Source organism: Helicoverpa zea, chromosome 2 (genome assembly GCF_022581195.2).
Source record: "Helicoverpa zea isolate HzStark_Cry1AcR chromosome 2, ilHelZeax1.1, whole genome shotgun sequence".
Taxonomy (NCBI): domain Eukaryota; kingdom Metazoa; phylum Arthropoda; class Insecta; order Lepidoptera; family Noctuidae; genus Helicoverpa; species Helicoverpa zea.
In genome coordinates, this window is record NC_061453.1 from 14,663,857 (window position 1) to 14,684,731 (window position 20,875).

At 35.1% G+C, this 20,875-nt stretch overlaps 1 protein-coding gene across 2 annotated transcripts in view; it reads right to left on the reverse strand.

Annotated features, from left to right (window-relative positions):
* The window catches only part of LOC124638405, a 74,700-nt gene extending 54,917 nt beyond the window's left edge, over nucleotides 1-19,783 (reverse strand). For both annotated transcript variants that reach the window (XM_047175372.1, XM_047175364.1), the window contains exon 1: nucleotides 18,567-19,783. In XM_047175372.1, coding sequence (XP_047031328.1) covers nucleotides 18,567-19,323 — 757 coding nt within the window. In that variant the 5' untranslated portion in view covers nucleotides 19,324-19,783. The remainder of the gene's footprint in view (nucleotides 1-18,566) is intronic.
* Nucleotides 19,784-20,875: the final 1,092 nt, after the last annotated feature.

A 20,875-nucleotide genomic window follows, 5' to 3' on the forward strand; every position in this document is an offset into this window, starting at 1 on the left:
AGAATAATCAGTAGTGAGGTTCCGATCATGATCAATGTTTATATCATCACTATCACACTTGACGTGACCTGTCTTTGAGAGTTATCAGAGTGACCTCTGTAACGTGAGCCAGGTCACAAGACCTCACTTAATTACAATCCAACATTGCTACGTGACAGCAATATTCGAAAAAACACGAATATTTTCTCATAACTTTGCACGACAGACCCTATTGTAAAAACTTCAGAGGTCTACGTGACAAGGTGCTTTATTTTATTTTTCTTCTGACATAGATAAAACTTGAGAAGTTAAAGCAGCCTTTAGTCTGGGTTCTTCAGAATATAATTGAGTTGTTCAACAACATTTATCAGAGCTGTCACAGAGAGTGGCTGGAGATTTCAATTTTGATTATGGCAAGTAAATTCTGTCTGGAATTTTAAAGCACGTCTGAAAAAGACAGTCCACTGTCTGTTGGACATTTTAGGGCTATTTATGAGATTTTAGAGATCTATACAGAAAGGGGAAAAACGGACCTCCATTCACCGTGATAACAAAACAGTTGCATTATTCAAAAATATTTTTTGCCGTTGTTTTCTCGATCTTCACGACATTACGGAACCCTGCGTCCATTCGCACTGGCCAGTATTATTCGTCTATTCTTTAAAGAGGGTGTTCACCAATTGACGCCTGAAACAGAAATCAATTAAGTACGTCTCACGAAGAGCTTTGATTCTCGCCTTGATTGGAAGATCGCGTGAACTCAACGTATTGCGATCACGTGCGATTAACTGAGGTTACGTACGGACTTGGAGCTTCGCTGATTGTTATATCACGAATGTGTAACGTGTGTTATTGTGGCTGTTGCTTAGTCTATGTAGTCTGAACGTTCTTGTAGGGTCGAGAGTTGAAGTCCATAGTATTTGCGATGGAGTTTTATTTATGGGGATGGGGTGTCTTTGATTGTGTGGCTGGTAATGATTTGAAGGAGATTCTTGATTGGAGTACCTACTTAAATACGGGCCTTAATCAAATAGAGGTGCGAAACTACTGATTAACTAAGGTATTCGATGTTAGTTTGAGCAGTGAATTTATTTCAGAGGGTTTTAACTTCGGTGTATTTATTATTTTTTAATATTGAATTAGCAGTCTCTTTAAATAACTTGTGACTAACGCGTGGTGAAAAAAATGCTTTACAAGTATCAGCTTTGATTCATGATACGCAAATTAAGCGATAAATTAATTACGTCACTAGACAATCATATCACTATCGAAAGATAAATATTATTGAGACAAAATAGAAACACGCCTATACGCACGTATACCTAAGCTGTTAAATGATTATCAAGATAATAGATATTAGCTGAAAATGTATCAACTTGCTCAACTTCTAAAGAAAAATTGCTAAATTAAGTTTTAAAACGGTTTTTTATTCCTCCCCTATTCGATTTTTTTCCATCATCTGAAGGGACATCGTAAATTCACTGAATCTATCAAACGTCACGTTCCAAGTACCCCCGCCGCATAATGTTTGCAAGGAAACAGCAAGCAGCCCGTCCTTCATGCATAACAACTTGTTGCCGCCGCCGTACTTGTGTTTACTTATGATGTTGTTTTCCAATCATCGTAAGCGAGTCAGATTTGAAAGAACTGTGCACTATTGCAATTTTCCTATTAAATAAACTGGAAGTTCCCACATCAGTAGGTTACAGTTTCTTACAAAGAAAAACAGGGACTTAGGTAGATACATGGTTTTGAAATAATATTTTAACCATTTTCTTTCAATATGTCACTGATGACGTTAACATGACTAATGCCTCTTATCATTATCGTCGGTTATATAAATGATTGTGGAGTACTATTTGATAACCGTGGGAAAATTTGATAAGATCATTAATAACTGTAATATAACTGTTAAACTTAAGGCACTATTTACTTGGCTTAATCAGTTAGTTAAGTAAGAAGAAAAATATTAGATAAATATTATTTTGTTTTGATCAAAGTGGTTTTAGGACCCAATATTTTATTTTTTTATAAGGCCTTCGATACAGGTAGAAAAAGCTTTAAAAATTATTTTCTTACAATCTGTCGAAAATGTGGCTTTGGCTAATGTTCTGCCTTAAAAACTGGTCCAAATCCCAAACAACACAAGTATAGAACATCATTGTATAACTAGTTTAGCCTGTCTCGTGTCCAGCCTAGGTTTCTGCCACGCAATTAAAGACCTTGTCTCATGATGCTAAAGTATATTTTTGAATGAGAATGATTAGTTTAAAAACTCGTCGAAGTCAAGGTGAAGAAACCGCAAAGCTGAATAGATTTTTTAATTTGCTTGATTTTGGGGACGTATTAAAATCAAAAATAAAACAACTTCTACCCATTTTAGGTACCTAGTCGATTTATTTCGATATTATATCAATTAATTGTTTAAGTTTTAGCCAACAACCAATAGGTACTTGATTTATCTGAATAATGATGATGCATCAATTTAAATATTGTACCTTTGTACTGTTACATACGTTTTGTTAATAATTACTCAAAATGAAATATCATTGTTTCTTATCATTTGGAATAAATATTACGAGTAAGACTAATGTTATCTTTTATCATTTATGCTAATTCAAAATATTGCATTGTTTCAGAATTGAAGTGATTTAAGCCTTAATAACAAAATACATAAAATAATGTACGATTTTTCTCAGATGTAAAAAAATATAGTTTCATTATAATCGTAATATAACTGTAGATAATTATTTTTTATTTATTTTCTTCAGTAACCTACTGAAGGTGTTATTTATTCAATGTAAGTATCATTAAATGGTGTTAAATAGCAATTAAATAGCTTCACAATCGTGAGATCCTATTATTATACGCTCTTTTAATAGAATTACTATTAATTTGAATTAATTGTGATGTCAGCGATTAAAGATATCGTTTTGTCCACGAAAGAACAATAGATTTCACAAGAAATCATTACACCTAGAAGAAAAACTCAAGAAATTATTATTTATGTATGATTTATAACTTATAAACATTAAAAATTGATTTAAATTAGCTGGCAGGGTTTTATTTAACCTAAAAATACATAGTGACTAACAAAAATATTTTTCACAATAAAAAAACACTTTAATAGTTAATGCCATTACATTAAATCCAGGTAAAAATATCATCAACAAACATTATTATTATTACTAAGAAATATTGTATTGGTTTGCCCTTCGTATCTTTGCATTTAATTCGACAGTCAAGGACGATTTATACTACACTAACATTCCGATTTTAGAATTGCTCAATTCATTGTAGGACGAAGCTTATCAGCGTAAAAAACTGGCTTAAAGGAAATCATCATATTTTTTTAAATTTATTTATGTATAATAGTGCAAAAAACATGTAGGTGTAGATAAAATATATTCTCTCATGCGAAAAAATGAAACGGTTCCTTCACAATGCAAAAAAAATGCAGCATACATAGTACTTACAAAATACATTTAATCAACAGTACCTAGGTAACCTTGAAAACTCTCTACCTTTGTACTTTATACCAACATTCCCAGCTTATCAGTGAATAAAACCGAGTACCTATGAGCTGCAGTCACCGTGAAATCGATTGAATGCGTCGCAGGCGCAGCGTAACTACCGGTCCACAGATTAATTTCAGCAGAGTGCTAATTATGTAACGGTTTTACATGATAGATTGCTCGTCCCACACAATGGTGTATGGTAATCAAAAATATATTTGGAGGTTATATTTTGAGGAAAAACTACTTGAAAATGTTGTGAAAGTAATGTAATTTTTTTTTTTCAAGTGCATTTGCACTCGGTGTTATTGTTTTTAAATCAATCGTTACTCTGATAAAAATGAAAAATTTATTTTTTCCTATCTGTTACTAACCTCACATTCTTTTAAGGACGCTTGCTCGGTTTCTCGCAAATATCAATGTTTTTTAGGTACCATTTTGACACATAAGCAGTTACAATTTTCACAATATTATGGTATTAAATGAAAGGTAATTTATTCATCTCCACGTTAAATGCATTATAATTACACAGTCCCATACTTTTTTTTTACACAATTTCGTTTTCACCGCCGGAAGAATCATAAAAAAGTACAAAAAAAGGGGTCTGAATAAGTACGTGTAACCCTAATGTGGAGTTTATTTATAACTTCCAATAATAAAACAATCACAGCTAATGTATTTTTCTACACGTTCAGCTATTTTTTTTTGACATACATAAACCACTTTATAATTTACAGTAAATTATAAAATCACTCTCAAATTTCTTCATACATTTTTTCGCTATGCGCACGTCTCGGACCGTCATTCCGCGCTCAGACGCGCTCATGGACGCATGGGTGTATCGCTTTGTCGAAAAAAATAAATACGTAAAATCTAAAGTAAAGAGTGTAACGATTTGTGTACTGGGACTGAAATACGTTGATACTTTTTCGGATCAAAACAAAAGTAAGTACGGCCATCATGTTGTATCATGGCCGTACTTACGTACGTACTTATTTTTAGAATTGTATAGATAATAGATACCTATTAAAATGACAGTAATATTTTTTTTAATTCCAAATGGCGGGCACATTTTTTTTAATAATTTGATATTATGAGTAATCAATTAAAAGATTTTTGGGGGTTGTGATTTTGAAAATGTGTATTTATTTCATGATGGCGAACTTTTTTTTTTATGAAATAGTAAATTTTTTTACAGAAGCCACGGCCAAAAAAAATTGGATATAGACCAAAAAAAATGTTGGAGTTTACCCAACTACGGTAAAGCCAAAGAAGAGTTATGATTTTGACAGGCTTTGTATGTATGTATGTGTGTATGTTCATAATTTATGTTATATAAATTAATGTTTTTAAAATTCATAATGATGGAAACACGACAAATGAGACACGACAACCGTTTTTAATAGTCTGCATCAGGACCGCCGTCACAAATCACCGATCCTCTCGAAATACATTTAGAGAGTTGCTACCTAATTGCTACCAGCTACCATTAGTTGCTACCAATTGCTACCCTCGTGGTTTTGAAGATATTCAGCATCCTACGGTGACAGCCATTCTGATATTTTTTGACTTTTGAAAATGCACCTCAGAGGGTTTTATAATAAACAAAAAAAGCAAATGGTATTACCAAATTCAGGGCCAGTTACGAGTAACTGTTCAAAACCAATGCGTATTTGCCGTATGGACTGGCAATGTCAAAATTAAATATGCATTTGTGGAACGAAACGACCAGTTCTGGAAGGAAAACATGGAAGGACATTTAGTTAAATTCTACAACACCTGTTTACTTCCAGAACTGGTTGACCCACGATACACTAGCCTTAGGGACCATAGTTTACATTCAAGAAAAATATTGACTGTTAAAAATAATTCTTAAAAATATGTTAATTTTGTCATTTTGTTTTTATATTTTTTTGGTTGTTTACTGTTTTTATTTTTTACATTTTAATTTCTCACAACGGTTTTTATTTTCATCCAAAATACTTATGTATAGAGGGGTTACTTAGTGCTGAATCCCCCAGTACTCATATAATCCGATGACAAACACATCACACAAAATTTAAAAATCATGTCAATAAGCGTGAAACCCTTTACAAACACGTAAGTTACAACTAGTTACAGTCGAAAAAAAATAATATAATATAAAAAATCTTGCAAGTATCAAATTTCGTTGAGTGATGTACAAATTCTGGCCAACAATGGCTTCTATGTGTGTGTGAGCGCAATGTCGTTGTGTTGCCGCTAGTTTACCTAAAATTGAGCGAGTGAGAAATGTAAAAGCGTCCTTAATTAAAGTACAGATAAATCTATTTTTACAAGACAGCATACCTACAATAATAAATTAATTAATATCTTAAGGTGAGAGATGACACTAAGTAACCATGTTCGTTTATCTTATCGAGTAACCTCTTGGTCACCCTAACACAGAGTAGTCAAATATATATTCAACTGCAGTACTATAATAACTGTACCTAAGCGAATTATTTACTAACTAGTGCTGTTATCTTTACTCTGTGACATTGTTATTATAATAAACTCATGGGCGGTAATGTAGGCACGTGAAATATAAATTAAAGCCGGACATAAGTCCCCTTTTGCAAGGAATTTAATTTTGTAGGGTTTAATTGGGTAAGGTAAAATCTTTTTGAGAATCGGAAATACAGATCAAGATAATTAATTATGGCACATTTAATATGCCTACTCAGTGAGAGAGGAAGTTTTCTAAAATAAGCGCAAGCATAACGGAGTGCAATTACTGGATAAGTAAATAGTGCTTTACGTTCACTCAAAACCTGAGCGATTACAACAAACTGATCTCGTTACTTGGTACAATTATCTCGCGCGGTGTTACTCGTATTTAACGCTAGATGGCGCGATACCCGCACAACTGCACACTGGTGCACTCTCTAGCCGGTACTGATTACATATTTTTAAATCGTGAACAAGTTACATCTTATAAGGCGTTTTCAGTTTACCCGTTTGTTTCTGAATTGGTTACACTTTTTTATTACTGTAATGTCGCTGTATTTCTAAGGATATTCAATCACTTTTTTATTGGCTTTTAATACAAAGTCGTTTATTCAAACTTGGCTGCAAAACAGCACTTTGTAAACGTAGATTTTACAAATGACAGACCCCATACCCTTCGCCATTTCCTATGTGAAAAAATTGTACTATCCTTAACTTAACCTACAAACAGATGCTCTGAAGGTACATTTAAGTATTTCGCGTGTTAATGTTATAACATCGTTAAGTGCATATCGTTCTTTAGCCGATCATTACATAACTACAGACAGTAAACCACGATAATTCAATTATAAAGGTTATGAAACGCACTTGCGTAAAATATTACGAAATTCATACGAGTTTTATACTTGTACTTAAAGTAATTAATATCATCAATAATTGTGTTTTTATTGCTGTAGTATTGCTGTTTAATGGTGTTTTATATTAAACACGTGTCTCTGTAATTATTGTTTTTGTTACACGAATAAATGTGAGTATGTAGGTATGTGTGTAGGTAGCATTTACCTGTTAGTCTCATACTGACCTGAAAAACCGTTTTATACTTTGCATGAACAGCAAAATAATTGTGTTAAACGTTATTAAAACTCATAATATTTACTAACTTATACTTAAAAGATATTTCTTGAATTAAGGTTCAATAAACAACGCATTGCTAAAAACAATATCGATAAGGAAAAAACAATATCCGTACAATTTAAACAATTACAAATTGTTTTAATTCTCATTCGCCATGTTTTTTCCTGCGTCTCTTTGTTCACATCGTACGAACGTGCGAATAAGTTTTGTCAATGGTTGCGTTATGAGTGCTTGCAGTTATTGTTGCACCTGAGTGGTATGCTGTACGAATTGGTTCATAATTGCCTAACTTAGCTATTGAAATGAAATATTGTAACGATTTCATTTTAATTGATCTGTTTAAGAAAGACTTATTCTAAGCATGGTCTAGGGTTTTCTCGAATAAATTCGAACATGTTTTTTAAATCGCGTATTAAATTGAACAATGGTCTGTAGCTATTAAGAGTAAATCGAAATAGTTTTTACTGTTTACGTAACTGAAACTGGCAAGTTTAAAATATAAATCAAACAGCTAGCTAGTTGTATCCTGTAATGTAAATAAGGTTGTATGCTAAAATGCAGCGAGTGTCGGCTTACCCACATATGCTAATGTGTCAAAGACACAGTTTAGTCATAATGGCTTGGCGCGAGTCCAAGCCGCGCTTCCGTGACGTTGTGTGCTTCAGCCTTTAAAACACAATGGACTGTACAAAATCTACTGAAAGAAAATGAGTATGTAAGTGATGTTTGTATCACTCTACGGTTAGGAATTCTGCGATAGAATATAGGGCATTATAACCGGAGAATCTCAATTACAAGTGAGAGCAAAAAGATTTCAATCTATAATTAGTAATTCCGACTATCTAATTAAACGTCTTTCATCTCACAATGCCGAAGAAAACGAGCGTAAAATATAGAGTATTCGTATATTTTCTCATCGCATGAATGTCATCGTTAACATTCATATTTGTCAACGATGGAATTAATTGCCGTCGGCCGGAATGTAGGAATATTTCACGCTCACCGGCCGAGGCCTAATGCATTGCAGTGGGACGCGAAAACGTCACAAAAATCTGCAGTTGATCTAATAATATAACGAGCTTGGTTTCTGTAAAGGATTTGCTCTAGATTAGACGGATTTTTATATAAACCATATATGGAAAGCGAACTGTGTCAACTGATCAATTATTGCTACTGGCTGTTGGATAATTTGCTATTATAATCAAAATTGTCATCCTTTAATTCTCATTTATTACTGTATCAACGTAGAGATTAACAGTAAATAATAATAATTTCTACCAAAATATATGAAATAGTGAACGTATAAACATGACCTAAAATTCTAGAAAAAAATCATGTGCATTTAAACACGTAAATCGAGCGTATTATGACAGAATTAGCATTGCAAAGTATCGACAATCTGTGTCAATGTATTTTGCATGGAATGCAATATTGCGTGAGTGCAGTTTTTTGAAGAATAACGTTATTTTTCTATTCGCGTTGCAATATAAACAAAATATTTTACGATAATCAGAAAAAATGTGTGGGCGGGGTAAACAACAGTGCGCACTGACGCGATAAAAGCTGTGTTTTTAATCTGCTCAAATAACAATGGAGTCGTCAATAATTCGAAACTTTATAAAAATAAATAATACAAAAAATCTTTTATTTTATTAAATTTGTCCTTGCTCTAATGGCCCATAAAGAGAACATTGTCACGTAATAAAACAATTGAAAAATATCACGTTTATATCTCGCGCGCGTAGCTTTGTACCTGTCTGTCATTTGACTTCTATCGCTGTACCACGACTTCATACCTAAGTTCAAGGATAAATTCTGTACATTGAACAGACCTTTCTCACTAGCGGATTTTTTGCTTGGTTTTTCTGCGCGCAAGCGACACCAAACAAATGAATACTACCTGTAGAAATGATGACGCCCGAAACAGCAAGACAGATTAATTATCCCGCGGAATGTGTCGCGCTTAGAAGAACCGAGCGTAATATCCGCTAGTATGAAAGCACTGTAATACAGTGATTTGTGTCAAGAAGTTAGTCGTCTCACAATAATTTCACAACGTTGACACATGTCATGAACCATGCAAGGGGTTTTACGAGCTCATTGTGGCTACATTTAAACAAACAAAAGCCGTTTAGTACTAAAACCTTTGAAAACAATGGAAAAGGTTTAATAACCGAAGGACATTAAATATTGCGACCTTAAACTCGCTTTGCTTGAAGTAGGCAATTAGGTATCGATTTCAGTAACAGAGAGCTGTTAAAGATTTTTTTATTCTATCAATTGTATAACTTTAGTGTGCCATTAAACGTCGCCAATGCCTATAAATCGATTACACCGTATGCTCGCGATGACTTCATTGATCCTTTCAATATTAACTTTCAACATATCTAAAGAAACAAATCCTTCATGTATCCCATTTGTTTTTTCATCTTTCTTTAACAAAACACCTCATAAACTGCCGAACTATTCGGTCCTTCTCAGAGGCACAACAAGTGATCCGTAATAAACATGCGGCGCACGCGCAGGTCCCAAATCTGCATTACATTCGGTTGCCTCAGTGACCTTCAAGCTTTACTTTCTAGGCGCAACCAACCGTGGCGCTACGTACGAGGCCCGCTTTACATGTGTAAGAAAATACTTTGAAAATGTTAGTACCTACTACTTCCTGCACCCGGATAAAAAATAACTCATGTCCTTTCTTAGGATCTTATCTATATGTGTGCCAAATTGTATTTAAATCGGTTCAGTAGTTTTGACGACAGACAGGCAGGGTTATATTCACATGCATAATATTAGGTACTACCTATGAGGCTTGAGATGCAGCTGTGTTTATTTTAATTAGAGATAGGGACAATAGCAGCATCAGCTTGTAGGTTACTGAACAATAATATTTATACAACTTACTTGGTTATAATAAGCAGTGATGAGTTTTAGGTAGTTGCAGTGTAAATTGCAATACCATAAACCTACTAAGTACAAAGTTCCAAAAGCATGTGAATTATTCGTAGACATCATTTTGACACTAGGAACTGTCACTTGGCCACATAGCTATCATGAAATAAATAATTATGAAACATGCATACTCAGAACGTCATATTTCTTTAAGGAAGATAGGTATACTTGGATCAGGTAAAATGGCTTAAATATTACACAGGTAGATGCGATTGCTCATGCTACCTCCACTAGTTGGTGAATATCCTCTTAGTCACACATCAAGGGATTCACGGGAACAAAAACATTTAAGGCGAGGAAGTGGTCAACAATAATTCCATAACCGGCACGCGCATCTAAGGCGCCAAAAGGGGTCGGAGCGTCTGAGCGGGGCGAGGATAACAATACGCGCGCTAGCTTATAACTAAAAGTCGTAAGCGACAAAATGGTTTTGTAATTTTAATATTTAGAAATGATAATTTAATAAAAATTCCTACTACCATTTTAAAGAGTATGTATATACTCAACTACTAAAAAAGTTAAGAGGCTTAAATCGGTCCCGTTTGCCCATAATATGTGAATCTCTTTTTAAAAAGAGGTATGTTTGATATATTTTTCTCTGTTATAAAAGTTACCTAATCATGTTTCTACAACTAACAAAATAAGGCTTATATCATGAACTTTCAGGTAACCAAGTTGTATTTTGATCCGTTTTGTATTTACTGAGAAAAATTGACATCCTTGGCGCCAAAAATTCCAATTCGTCCTCTTAAAAGAGTTCCCCATTCAAATGCACTGGAGTGTAATAGGAAGCCGCTTCCAAGGAAAAAAGCGTAACGACCTTATGCACCCGAGTGTAATAGGGAATATTTTAATTGGAGTTTTATACTGCAAGTAGCTGCAGCTATGGCGAACATGATTTCAAGTTTAATCATTTTTATCGCGCGCTCGTTATTGCGTTGTTACCGTAATCGCTTATTATAGGAAGTGTACATTACACGGTTTTACGATGTAGCTATGTTAGTACATAATATGTAGGTACCTTCCTACCTTGCTACTAAAGGGAGGCAGTTTAATGTGCTGCCGAGTAACATTTAACACTGCTCAGCTATAATCTTAGTGGTTTATCGCAAACGCATTATTCATAATATTTCGCAATTTCACACACTGCGGCCGAAATGTGTAACTAATGTGCAAATACATACCTACATGCACACACATTATATTGGTACCATAATATATATATATATAATATGCATAACCACGAACAATGGAATACATAATCTGCAGATGAAAGCTGTAATTGAGAAAAAAGAGAATTATAAAAAGTGAAATTCCGCTGTCAGGTTTGTCAGAAACAAATAGAATAAAGAAAGAAATATTTCTAATGTGTGGGTTGCACCTGTAGCGAAGTGGGTTAGAGCGAGTGCCGATAACCGCACGGTTATCAACGGTAGTTAACTCGCTGGCTTGCTAACATCGGGTCCCCGTATCTGTGCTACACCGCATAGAATATTATAAACTAGCATCTCCCAGTAGTTTCACTCGCATCCCGTGGAAACCTCTGCACAAATCCAAATAGAAAGTAGCCTATAACCTTCCTAAATAAATGGTCTATCTAACACTGAAAGAATTTTTCAAATCGGACCAGTACGTCCTGAGATTAGCGCGGTCAAACAAACAAACTCTTCAGCTTTGTTATATTAGTATAGATTCTGTAATTTTACTTGCAAAAATGAGCAACTCTTTAGAACCTTCATGTCAAAGTTTAATTCTAGTTAGATAATAATCATTGTAATAAATAACATTGATAGGCCACTGTTCTGAAAGATAGGACAGGTGATAAAGTACTCCTTGTTGTGCCACTAACACACATTGATGTAACAATTAACTATGAACTAATTGAGCCGCGTTTAGCATATTAATTACTGCTTGAATGCTAAAGATGGCTCTAAGTATGACATGCAGTTATAAACTGCGATATTGATAACTCATGACATCAACTATTGTTTGAAAAAACTTCATTGATATTAAATTGTTTTAAAAAGTGATACTTATTCGGAAATAAAATATGTAATCAAAGCCTAAAGACCTTCGGAGGTAAACCAGACAAAAAATGGCAGTTTAAAGCGAAAGATTATGGTATAGTAAGTTCAACTCAGTCTTGCGCGCGGCCTTATGTGTGGGTAACCCTTGTACATACACAGTGACTTTGTGTGCGTGACAAGAGGTACAGTCGGGTACAAATACAGTTATTTAGGGGTTACGGCTGTTTAAAGAAAAACAGTTATTACGTAATTTAATGTTTATTTATTTATAATGATTCTGAATCGCTACTTGAAAAATCAAATGATGAATTTTCGGATTCGCTACTCTCACCGAGGTAAATTATAAATTTTGACTCCATGTCAAAATGTCTATAGTATTTTTCTTTTTTCTTTTGTACATGTCGACAAGTATTACCCAACATCCCTTCATCAATATGACTTAAACGTTCATTTATGAGTTTCATTATTTCCGTCTTATTTTGGTCGACATTATGCGAAGCAATATTATTTTTTAAAATTCCTCACACATTTTGTTTACATTATTATACTAGATTATACGTCTTTTTACATTCTTAGTCCACACTTTTATTTATTGTCCGCGTACCCCGAGATCTAGAAAATATGTAAGGAGTATTTAATTCATCTTAGATATTTCACCTCATTTATTTCTTAGATACTGTTAACGTCAATTTGAAAAAACTTATGAGAAAATAATGAAAAACTGTAAAATGTAATAATAAAAAGCTTTGAATGTTGTTTCATTTTTTGAAACGCTACCTGACTCCTTAAACATTTTCTCCGTGAAGAACTAGACATTTTCGTAAACGACTGTACCCATAACAAAAAGCGATAAAAACACGTCATGCTCGGACGACGTCACTGTCACACGAATGAAAGTTGTATATTTACAAGCCGACGCACACATAGGGCCGCGCGCAAATCTGAGTTGAACTATCTATAACGGGTTTTTTTGGTTCTACGATTAAATTGAATAAAAAGTTGACAAAAAATGATAAACGGAAGTGTTAAATTCTATAATTGTTACAATTATTACGCGTCATTTTAATAATGATTGTAGTAAATAACTGTTGGTTAATTACACTTTTTTATTTAAATGGTAAACATAGGTCAAACAATATTTAAGTAGTGTGGTTACAGAGTGTATAAAGACATAGCTAGATAATAAACGACCCTTACATACTTGTCACGTACTATCTAGCTAGAAAAATCTAATTACATACCAATATTTAAGTTAAACTTCTAAAAATAAAAATACTTACTGTAGTAATTTTTTAAAACAATTATGTCGAATATATATATTGCTCTCTTGAATGGCTTAATGCTAAGCATATTACAACATAGAATTCAAGGCCTATGAAAAAAGTTCGAGATACAAAACGCGAACATTTTGGCCAAGGCGACGGTCGGCGCGGGCGCAGCCATAGCTCGACGTAGAACCACAAAAAATCTTAATTGTCATCATAAAGCATAGTTACGTGATACCAGTCACGGTTTGATTACAGAAATGATAGTTAATTCATGTCTTTTTGTTTTCTTTTCACAGGAAACATGGTCGAATGTACCCGTGCGAGATACGATTTCGTGGTGTAACTGGTTTTTAAATTAGTTCTGATGAATGAAGTCACGGTTTTAAAGGGTTGAAATCTTGTAGGCAGATGAAATCGTGTAGTATAGATTGAAGAAGAAGTCGCTTAAATTATAACTGCTGGAAAATATGTAAGTATACCTAAGTTTATATTCATCGTAGAATGAAGTTTCAATGAGTGCGATGTAGGTATACATATAACTTTTGTATATACATATATCTGAAAGATAGATAAAATTAAGACGAAAGATCATCAACATTAATCAAAATATTCATAATTGACTGTAATCATTTCCTACAAAAAGTTAGTATCAGTATTTATGGCGTGTTTCCCTATCAAAGTTAAGATTTAATACCAGTTTAATTATGTCGATAAAAAGTAACAATTTTGCTTTATAAAATAGGTATGAAACCATCCATAAAATTATAATTTCCGATATGGTACATGTGATGTACGTACAAAGTTATGTATTTAAATACAGAGTGTAGGTACTTAGTTACTACTAGCCGTTTTCCCGCGGTTTCACCCGCGTCCCGTGGTAACTACTGCCCGCACCGGGATAAAATATAGCCTATGTTACTCGTGGATAATGTAGCTTTCGAATGGTGAAAGAATTTTTAAAAACGGTCCAGTAGTTTTTGAGCCTATTCATTACAACCAAACAAAGTTTTCCTCTTTATAATATTAGTATAGATAAATAGGATTGACTTCTTTCAAGCATACAGTTAGACATTTATTTTGATAAAATACTTTAGTAATGTCAGAAAATTAAGACATTTTGATAAGCCTCAAAACTATAGCTCCATACATACAACAGAGATGATTGATGTCACTATGTAAATAAGAATTCCTTTTATAACATCAAAGCTAAGGAACGGTGAACGTTTCATTACAACCGACTATTACATTCATAATGAAGAATAGCGTTAACAAAAACCAGTAGGCTAGGGACAAATACGAGAACAATTATACAAACGAAATTAGACTTTAATGTTTAATTGATAGGGTTTATATGGTAGATATGAAGTCGGTGGGCTTAGTAGACGCCGCCGAGCGTGTCAGTGGGAGCGACCGACCAAACAATGATGCTTGGAATGCGATACGAAAAAAGAGTGCGAGCGAGAGCCTGGGAGCAAGCGAGACGGAGAGCAATCGTGCGCTTCCGTTGTAACATGGGGTCCTATAGCGCTCAGGTGGAAGAAGATCCCATAATATCAGGTGTTCGTGGAGATAACGTGAAGTTTGAGCACATACGTTGATAAGGCATTTTGTTCCCACTGTCACAGCTTTTTAGAGCCGTTACAGTATGATTTGAATCAAGTTCCCATGACAATAAATTTAAACTAAGCTAGGGTAATTATAGATAACGATCATAGCTATAAAATTCAAAAATACACGCAGAAAGTTGTTACTGCTAAGTACCACAATAACTAGTAAAAGTGTCCAAAGAAGATTTACACCTGTCAGGAGAAGTGCTACGTCGCAATTTGAACTCATAAATAACATCTTCAATGATCATGCCCACTTATTAATTATTAATGATGAAGACAAAAAAAGAACAATAGAAACATTAGCAGTATGTGGCCGTAATGATTCTAAATAAATATCATCAGATAATGATGAACAATAATAAATATTAAATTAGACGTATTGCGACCGGAGACGGTGGCCATACGTGTCGTACAATATCATCATTTAGACAGCCTTGACGATCATTGCTAAATTCTAAAGGCAAAATGAACACTGAACTATAAATTATTCGAGTTTCTTAAACCGCGTGTCGAAATAACTGCAATATTTTACATTCCCCAGATATCTTAGGAGGTTAGAAATGTTATGTTTTATTCAAACATACGAGTTTTGTTTGACGAGCGTCTCGTAAGTAGGTGTATCCAATAAACATTCATTTGTATGCTAAAGACAAGTAACGGGCCCAGTGTGCATTTAGTGGGTTATAGCCAATGATAATGATAAGATAAAAAAATAAAATACCTTCCAAGAGGAACAGTTCTCATGGTCAGTCATTTATGACTTGAGATAATACTTAATTTGATAGCAAATAACTCAAGGGTGGAATTACACGTGTACGATCAACCACTGATGTTGTTTTCTTAAGTGACAAGAAAACAATAAGATTGGACACAATAGGCAATAATTTGTTTACCCACGTTACTGCTGCATCTCCACGAGTGACCTTGAATATAACATTGAAAAAGTTTAATGATTTACAAGAAGGAAAAAATATGAAATAACCGATAAATCGGAGATAGCATTGTAAACAAAAGTGAAATACAATGTTTTTTTGTGTATGTCTGTGTCCGACAAAAAGCTGGTCAGTGTAAAGATTGTAATAACAGTGAAAGGCTAGCCCATAGCTTTCGAACATTTCCCTCGCTCCACGCTCATAACCTTCAATAGAATTAGAAAACGGAAATTACAGTTAATACATTTTGTAATGCATATTACCGAGATCGCCCTTCGAGCGAGAACGAATTGAAAGCCACATTGTCTCTCATTTCCAAGTCTACTTGAAGTAGTAACACCAATCGGTTGCTAACATGATACGTGCGTCAGAAAATAAAATTATTTACTTTAAGATTAATAAAGCAATTCGCACCTTATCATTAATTGGTGTAACTCGAAATCACGCTGATGTCAAAGGTAAAATTAACAAACACATGACACGTTGGCTTCACGTGGAAAAGGATCAATTAACACCATCAATAAAAAAAACAGCAGTGTTGACTAATGACCATAATAACTTTAGCCATGATCTTAACATTGTGCGCAGTTAAGCTTATCTCATAACGCGTCACGTACGATAAGAATTTTAACGATCTCGGATCAAGTAAAAGACCATTAGGATGCATTGTGCAGATGCTGTGGCTTTCACTCGTGAATAAACTCCGTGTCCAGGTTGACACACATTCTGATCACAATCTTTTATGCTCACTTCATTGACTACTTCAACTTTCTTTGGTTCGGGCTTATTTGAATTTTTACTTTCTTCAATTGCATGAACCTGTCTACATGCAGTAGAACATTTGATTTTTATTAAGCGTATCTACTTCCTTCTTTCATTTATGCAATATTTCTATGCCATGTTTCTTTTTTAGGGCCTTCAGAAATAAGTAAATAATAATAATCAGCGAAATATTTCATTTCCACGTTACTTCACATCCTTGCACCAAGGACGGTCGAGGCATGATTTTGCAACAATTCTTATTTCCACAGTCTTGAAACTAATCCTATTAAATATTTAGAGAGCATCTAAAACTTTAAATGTAAATAACAGCATCTGTACAAACAGTGCGCGATCTTCACCCACTTATTTCAAGTTTATAGATTTATCATTATCATTCTTTACATAGAATTTTTAAATGTTAGTTTTTGCTGTATCATCACATGATAAGGCTTGTTTAGTTTCTCTCGGTTTCGGATGTCTCGGCAATTAGCAGACACAGCGACGCATGACAGATGCGCCTAAACGAAAGTCTTCTGATTAACATCGACATTCCTTTCGCTTTGTTCCATGTATTTATTTAAATTAAAACGTTTACATCTCGTGTTTGCATACGGCTCCTGCATTTTACATTAACATTGTCATTCGGTGAAGCAGATAAACGATGCCAAATGTTTTAAGTATTTTTTTTATTCGTTGGTATCAGTTGTTATGTCTGCTAAGGCTTATTATTGAGAATACAAATTAATGATTATTATCGTTAACTGTTATGTATCTTTTGCGCCTTAAAACCAATATTGTGGATATTCGACTTAGCAAGGTGTCATATTGTCAACGCAGTTAGGTGTACATTGGCACGATTTTGATCTCCGAGCTTAGTTTGACGCATGTTTATAAAATTTAGCATAACAACATGAGCCGAGAATCGAAAAGGATACCTAATTACACATTATTTACTTCGTGAAAAGTGTTGAGTAGAAGCCTATTGAAATGGTGGGCAGTAAAGAGAACCTTTTATCCGAGGAGCCTAACATAAAAAGTTCTTAGCACCCAAATGTTATTATTTATGTAATGTTTTATATCGAAGGTCTGACTTATTTCAGTTGTTATCAAATAACTCCACGATGTCAGCTCGTGATTGCAATGGACATTCAAATTAGATATCTCTGTAAACGGTGCATTATGAATGTTTAATATTCGCTATTTCGAGTTAATTTACTAATTTGGAGATCCGACCGTTTTGCTCGGTCGAGTCGCCTTGGACCACTTACGCAACCTTAATAACGATTGTATTGACATGACTTAAAAAACTATATACCATATTACGTGTATTGGCATGAAAAGATATTGTGATTGCTACGTTTTCTCAATAGTAATGTAATAATTAATAATAATAATTCCTTCAAAGATTAGTGTGACCGTTTGCTTTATAACTTCCTAGTGAACCAATCTTTTACATCAACCATATTGTGTTTGAAAAGCAGGTACGTTATTGTAATTTGTACGTGCATTTGTGTTGAAACCAACTCAATACATAATCAATTTGCTCATTGGAATGTAGCAACGCGGAGTTCCGCAGGGCAGCTTAGGGCCACCGTTTTTTCTGCACTTTGCGAAATGATCTATCAATTTGTTGACCTAAATTCTTCATCTGATAACTGTAGGTAAGGTTGAGCAACAAGCACTTTTATTAGAAGATACCGTAAGTGATAATATTATCTAACAGGCCGTTGTACTCGCTGGAGAGAGACAGAGCGTGACGAGATTCGTCGAACCTAGGGTAACCGTCTCGGTTGTAAAACGACCAAAATTCACTTTTTATGTGGACCTACTATATTTCATACGAGTACCTGTTTCGAAATTTTTACATAGCTTATTCTTGTTGGTTTACATTTTTAAGTAATAAATAAATGTGACTCACCTCTAGCCCAGCCGGTGAGTACGTTTCCGAGGTACGCCACTTTGTACACAGGATCGGGATCACTGATGCGCACGCTGTTGGTGCGCCGGAGCAGCTTCCCAATTCCTCGGGAAAGCCGACCGATGGCACGAGCCGTGAAGTCTTTGCCAGACGCGCCGTCAGCCAGACACACCTCGGCCGGCAGGATGGACCTGGTCTGACCGTTCTCCTGCATCTTGTGGCCGATCAGCCTCGGCATCGTCAGCGGTAGTGACTTCTTCTTCTCTGGAGTCAAGGTCTTCGCCTGGTTCACACTGTACACATTGCAATTCTTTTTAAAGCTCTGGCCGTTTACTTCTTTGGTTTGATCAGCTTCATCAGTCTTATCAGATTTGTCAAACTCTGTCGTTTTTATTCTACCGTTGAGATTTTCGTTCAAGTTGTTGTTGTTTATGTTGTCAGTGAATCCGTCGCTGAACCTGCGTTCGGAACTGGAGCGCCTCTTCATGAGAGACGGGTTCCTCAGCAGTATGCTGGTCTCACTGGAACTTCTGTTTTTAAGAATGTGTATTTTCTTGACCCGCGTGACAGCGCAGTCGACCTCGTCGGCGCTGACCATCCTTTCCGTTTTGCCTTCTTCATCCAGGAAGCGCACTCTGAGTCCATTCGGTTTGCAATCACTAAGTGTTTTTTCCGACTCTTGGAGACGTTCTGATTGATTTTTTGCGCCTGCGTCTAAGCAGTGGCGCTCGTTTTCACTCAGCGTTCCGCGAGCCATTTTTCTGTTGAATGCTTGTCACTTTTTGTCAACACTATTACATTATGGCTAGGGAACTCGTATCTGAGGGAAGTTCACAAGTTTCCGAGTAACGTTTTAACCGTATATCACTGTCTACTGCAGGAGGAAAGCTGTAAACACTAAAACCGAACCAGTCACCACCTCGCTAACTACTAAACACACACAGAGTAGTACACACCTCGTCCATTAAAGAACGACACCGGTTTGGAATGTAGCCTTCTCCACTTACTCAATGCACTTGTCCGTTTATAAGAGAAAATGTTAACAAAAACGTGAATCGATTAAAATAAAAGTCGATTGACTTAATGAAGAGATTTCTGCAATCAGTAAGTGATTACGTTCATTACACTAATCAGTCACTTTGGGTATTGTATCGGAGCGAATATCGCTGAGGCGCGGCGCGTGCGCGTGCGTTGGGTCGCGGCGCTGGAGTGGCGGGCGGCGCGGTGGCGGCGCGGAGGCGTGCGCCCGCGCACCGGTCACTTGATCCCGGCTTTGATTTCAATGATCCGACTACTTGTATCGCTGCATTAACGCATTGCTGTCTGCACCATCCACCTGGAACCAATAACAAAAGTCACTTTAATGGCGTCGAAAAGGGTACTCTACTATTGGATTTATGGCACAAACAGGTTGTTTGCAAAGTATTTTATTTAAATTTTATGTGCGCTAATCAAGTTGCATCCCATACCTTTGCAATAAAAACTGCACATTTAATTTTATCTAAATTAGATCAAAATAAACCGGACAAGGTGCATGACGAAGACTTTATAAATAGAGATTCTGTTGGGGTTAAACTCGAATCCGACCCACACTTGATAAAAAATTGAGATAACAATTGAAATCGTATCATTACGTGACATTAGTTGACACTTTGAGGAAAGCAATGGCGCTGACATCACAGAATCATCGGAATTATCATGATGCAGGAGTTTGAGCTTTGACCGTGAAATTAGTTACTGCAACAGGTATTCCTTGTCATGTTACTAATAGTTGCCACATCAACAATAAGAATATTGTGGTAGGATAGGATAAGCAGTATATTGTATTCCTCTTATTTATTATTTTTGTTCTTCTCGATGACCCCGTAAAAATAATCACTGATAAAAATAACCTCAAAATAGGGGATGAAATAATGAATTAAACAAATGTGAGAATTTACGACATGTATTTCAGATTTCACTTCCATCAGATTTCACCATCTTGCCTAATAACATTGTAAAGCTGAACAGTTATTGTAGTGTATTGAACGCTTTAATCTCAAGAACCACTAGACTTAATCTGTTATATGTACATAGTTCCACTGGACACAAGGAAAAGCACTAGAGGAAGTTAAAGACTTTGAATGAGCACTAGAAAGCTCTAGAATGAACGTGTACAAAAACAATCCACAATATATTTTTTTCAGTCACTAGTTTTATGTAAAATTCTATCATCTATGTGCTTGTTTGCCTAGCCTACTAGAGGTTTTTGTATATTTTGTTACCAGCCTGTAAAAACGTCAACAATCACTAATTGAATGACACAAAAG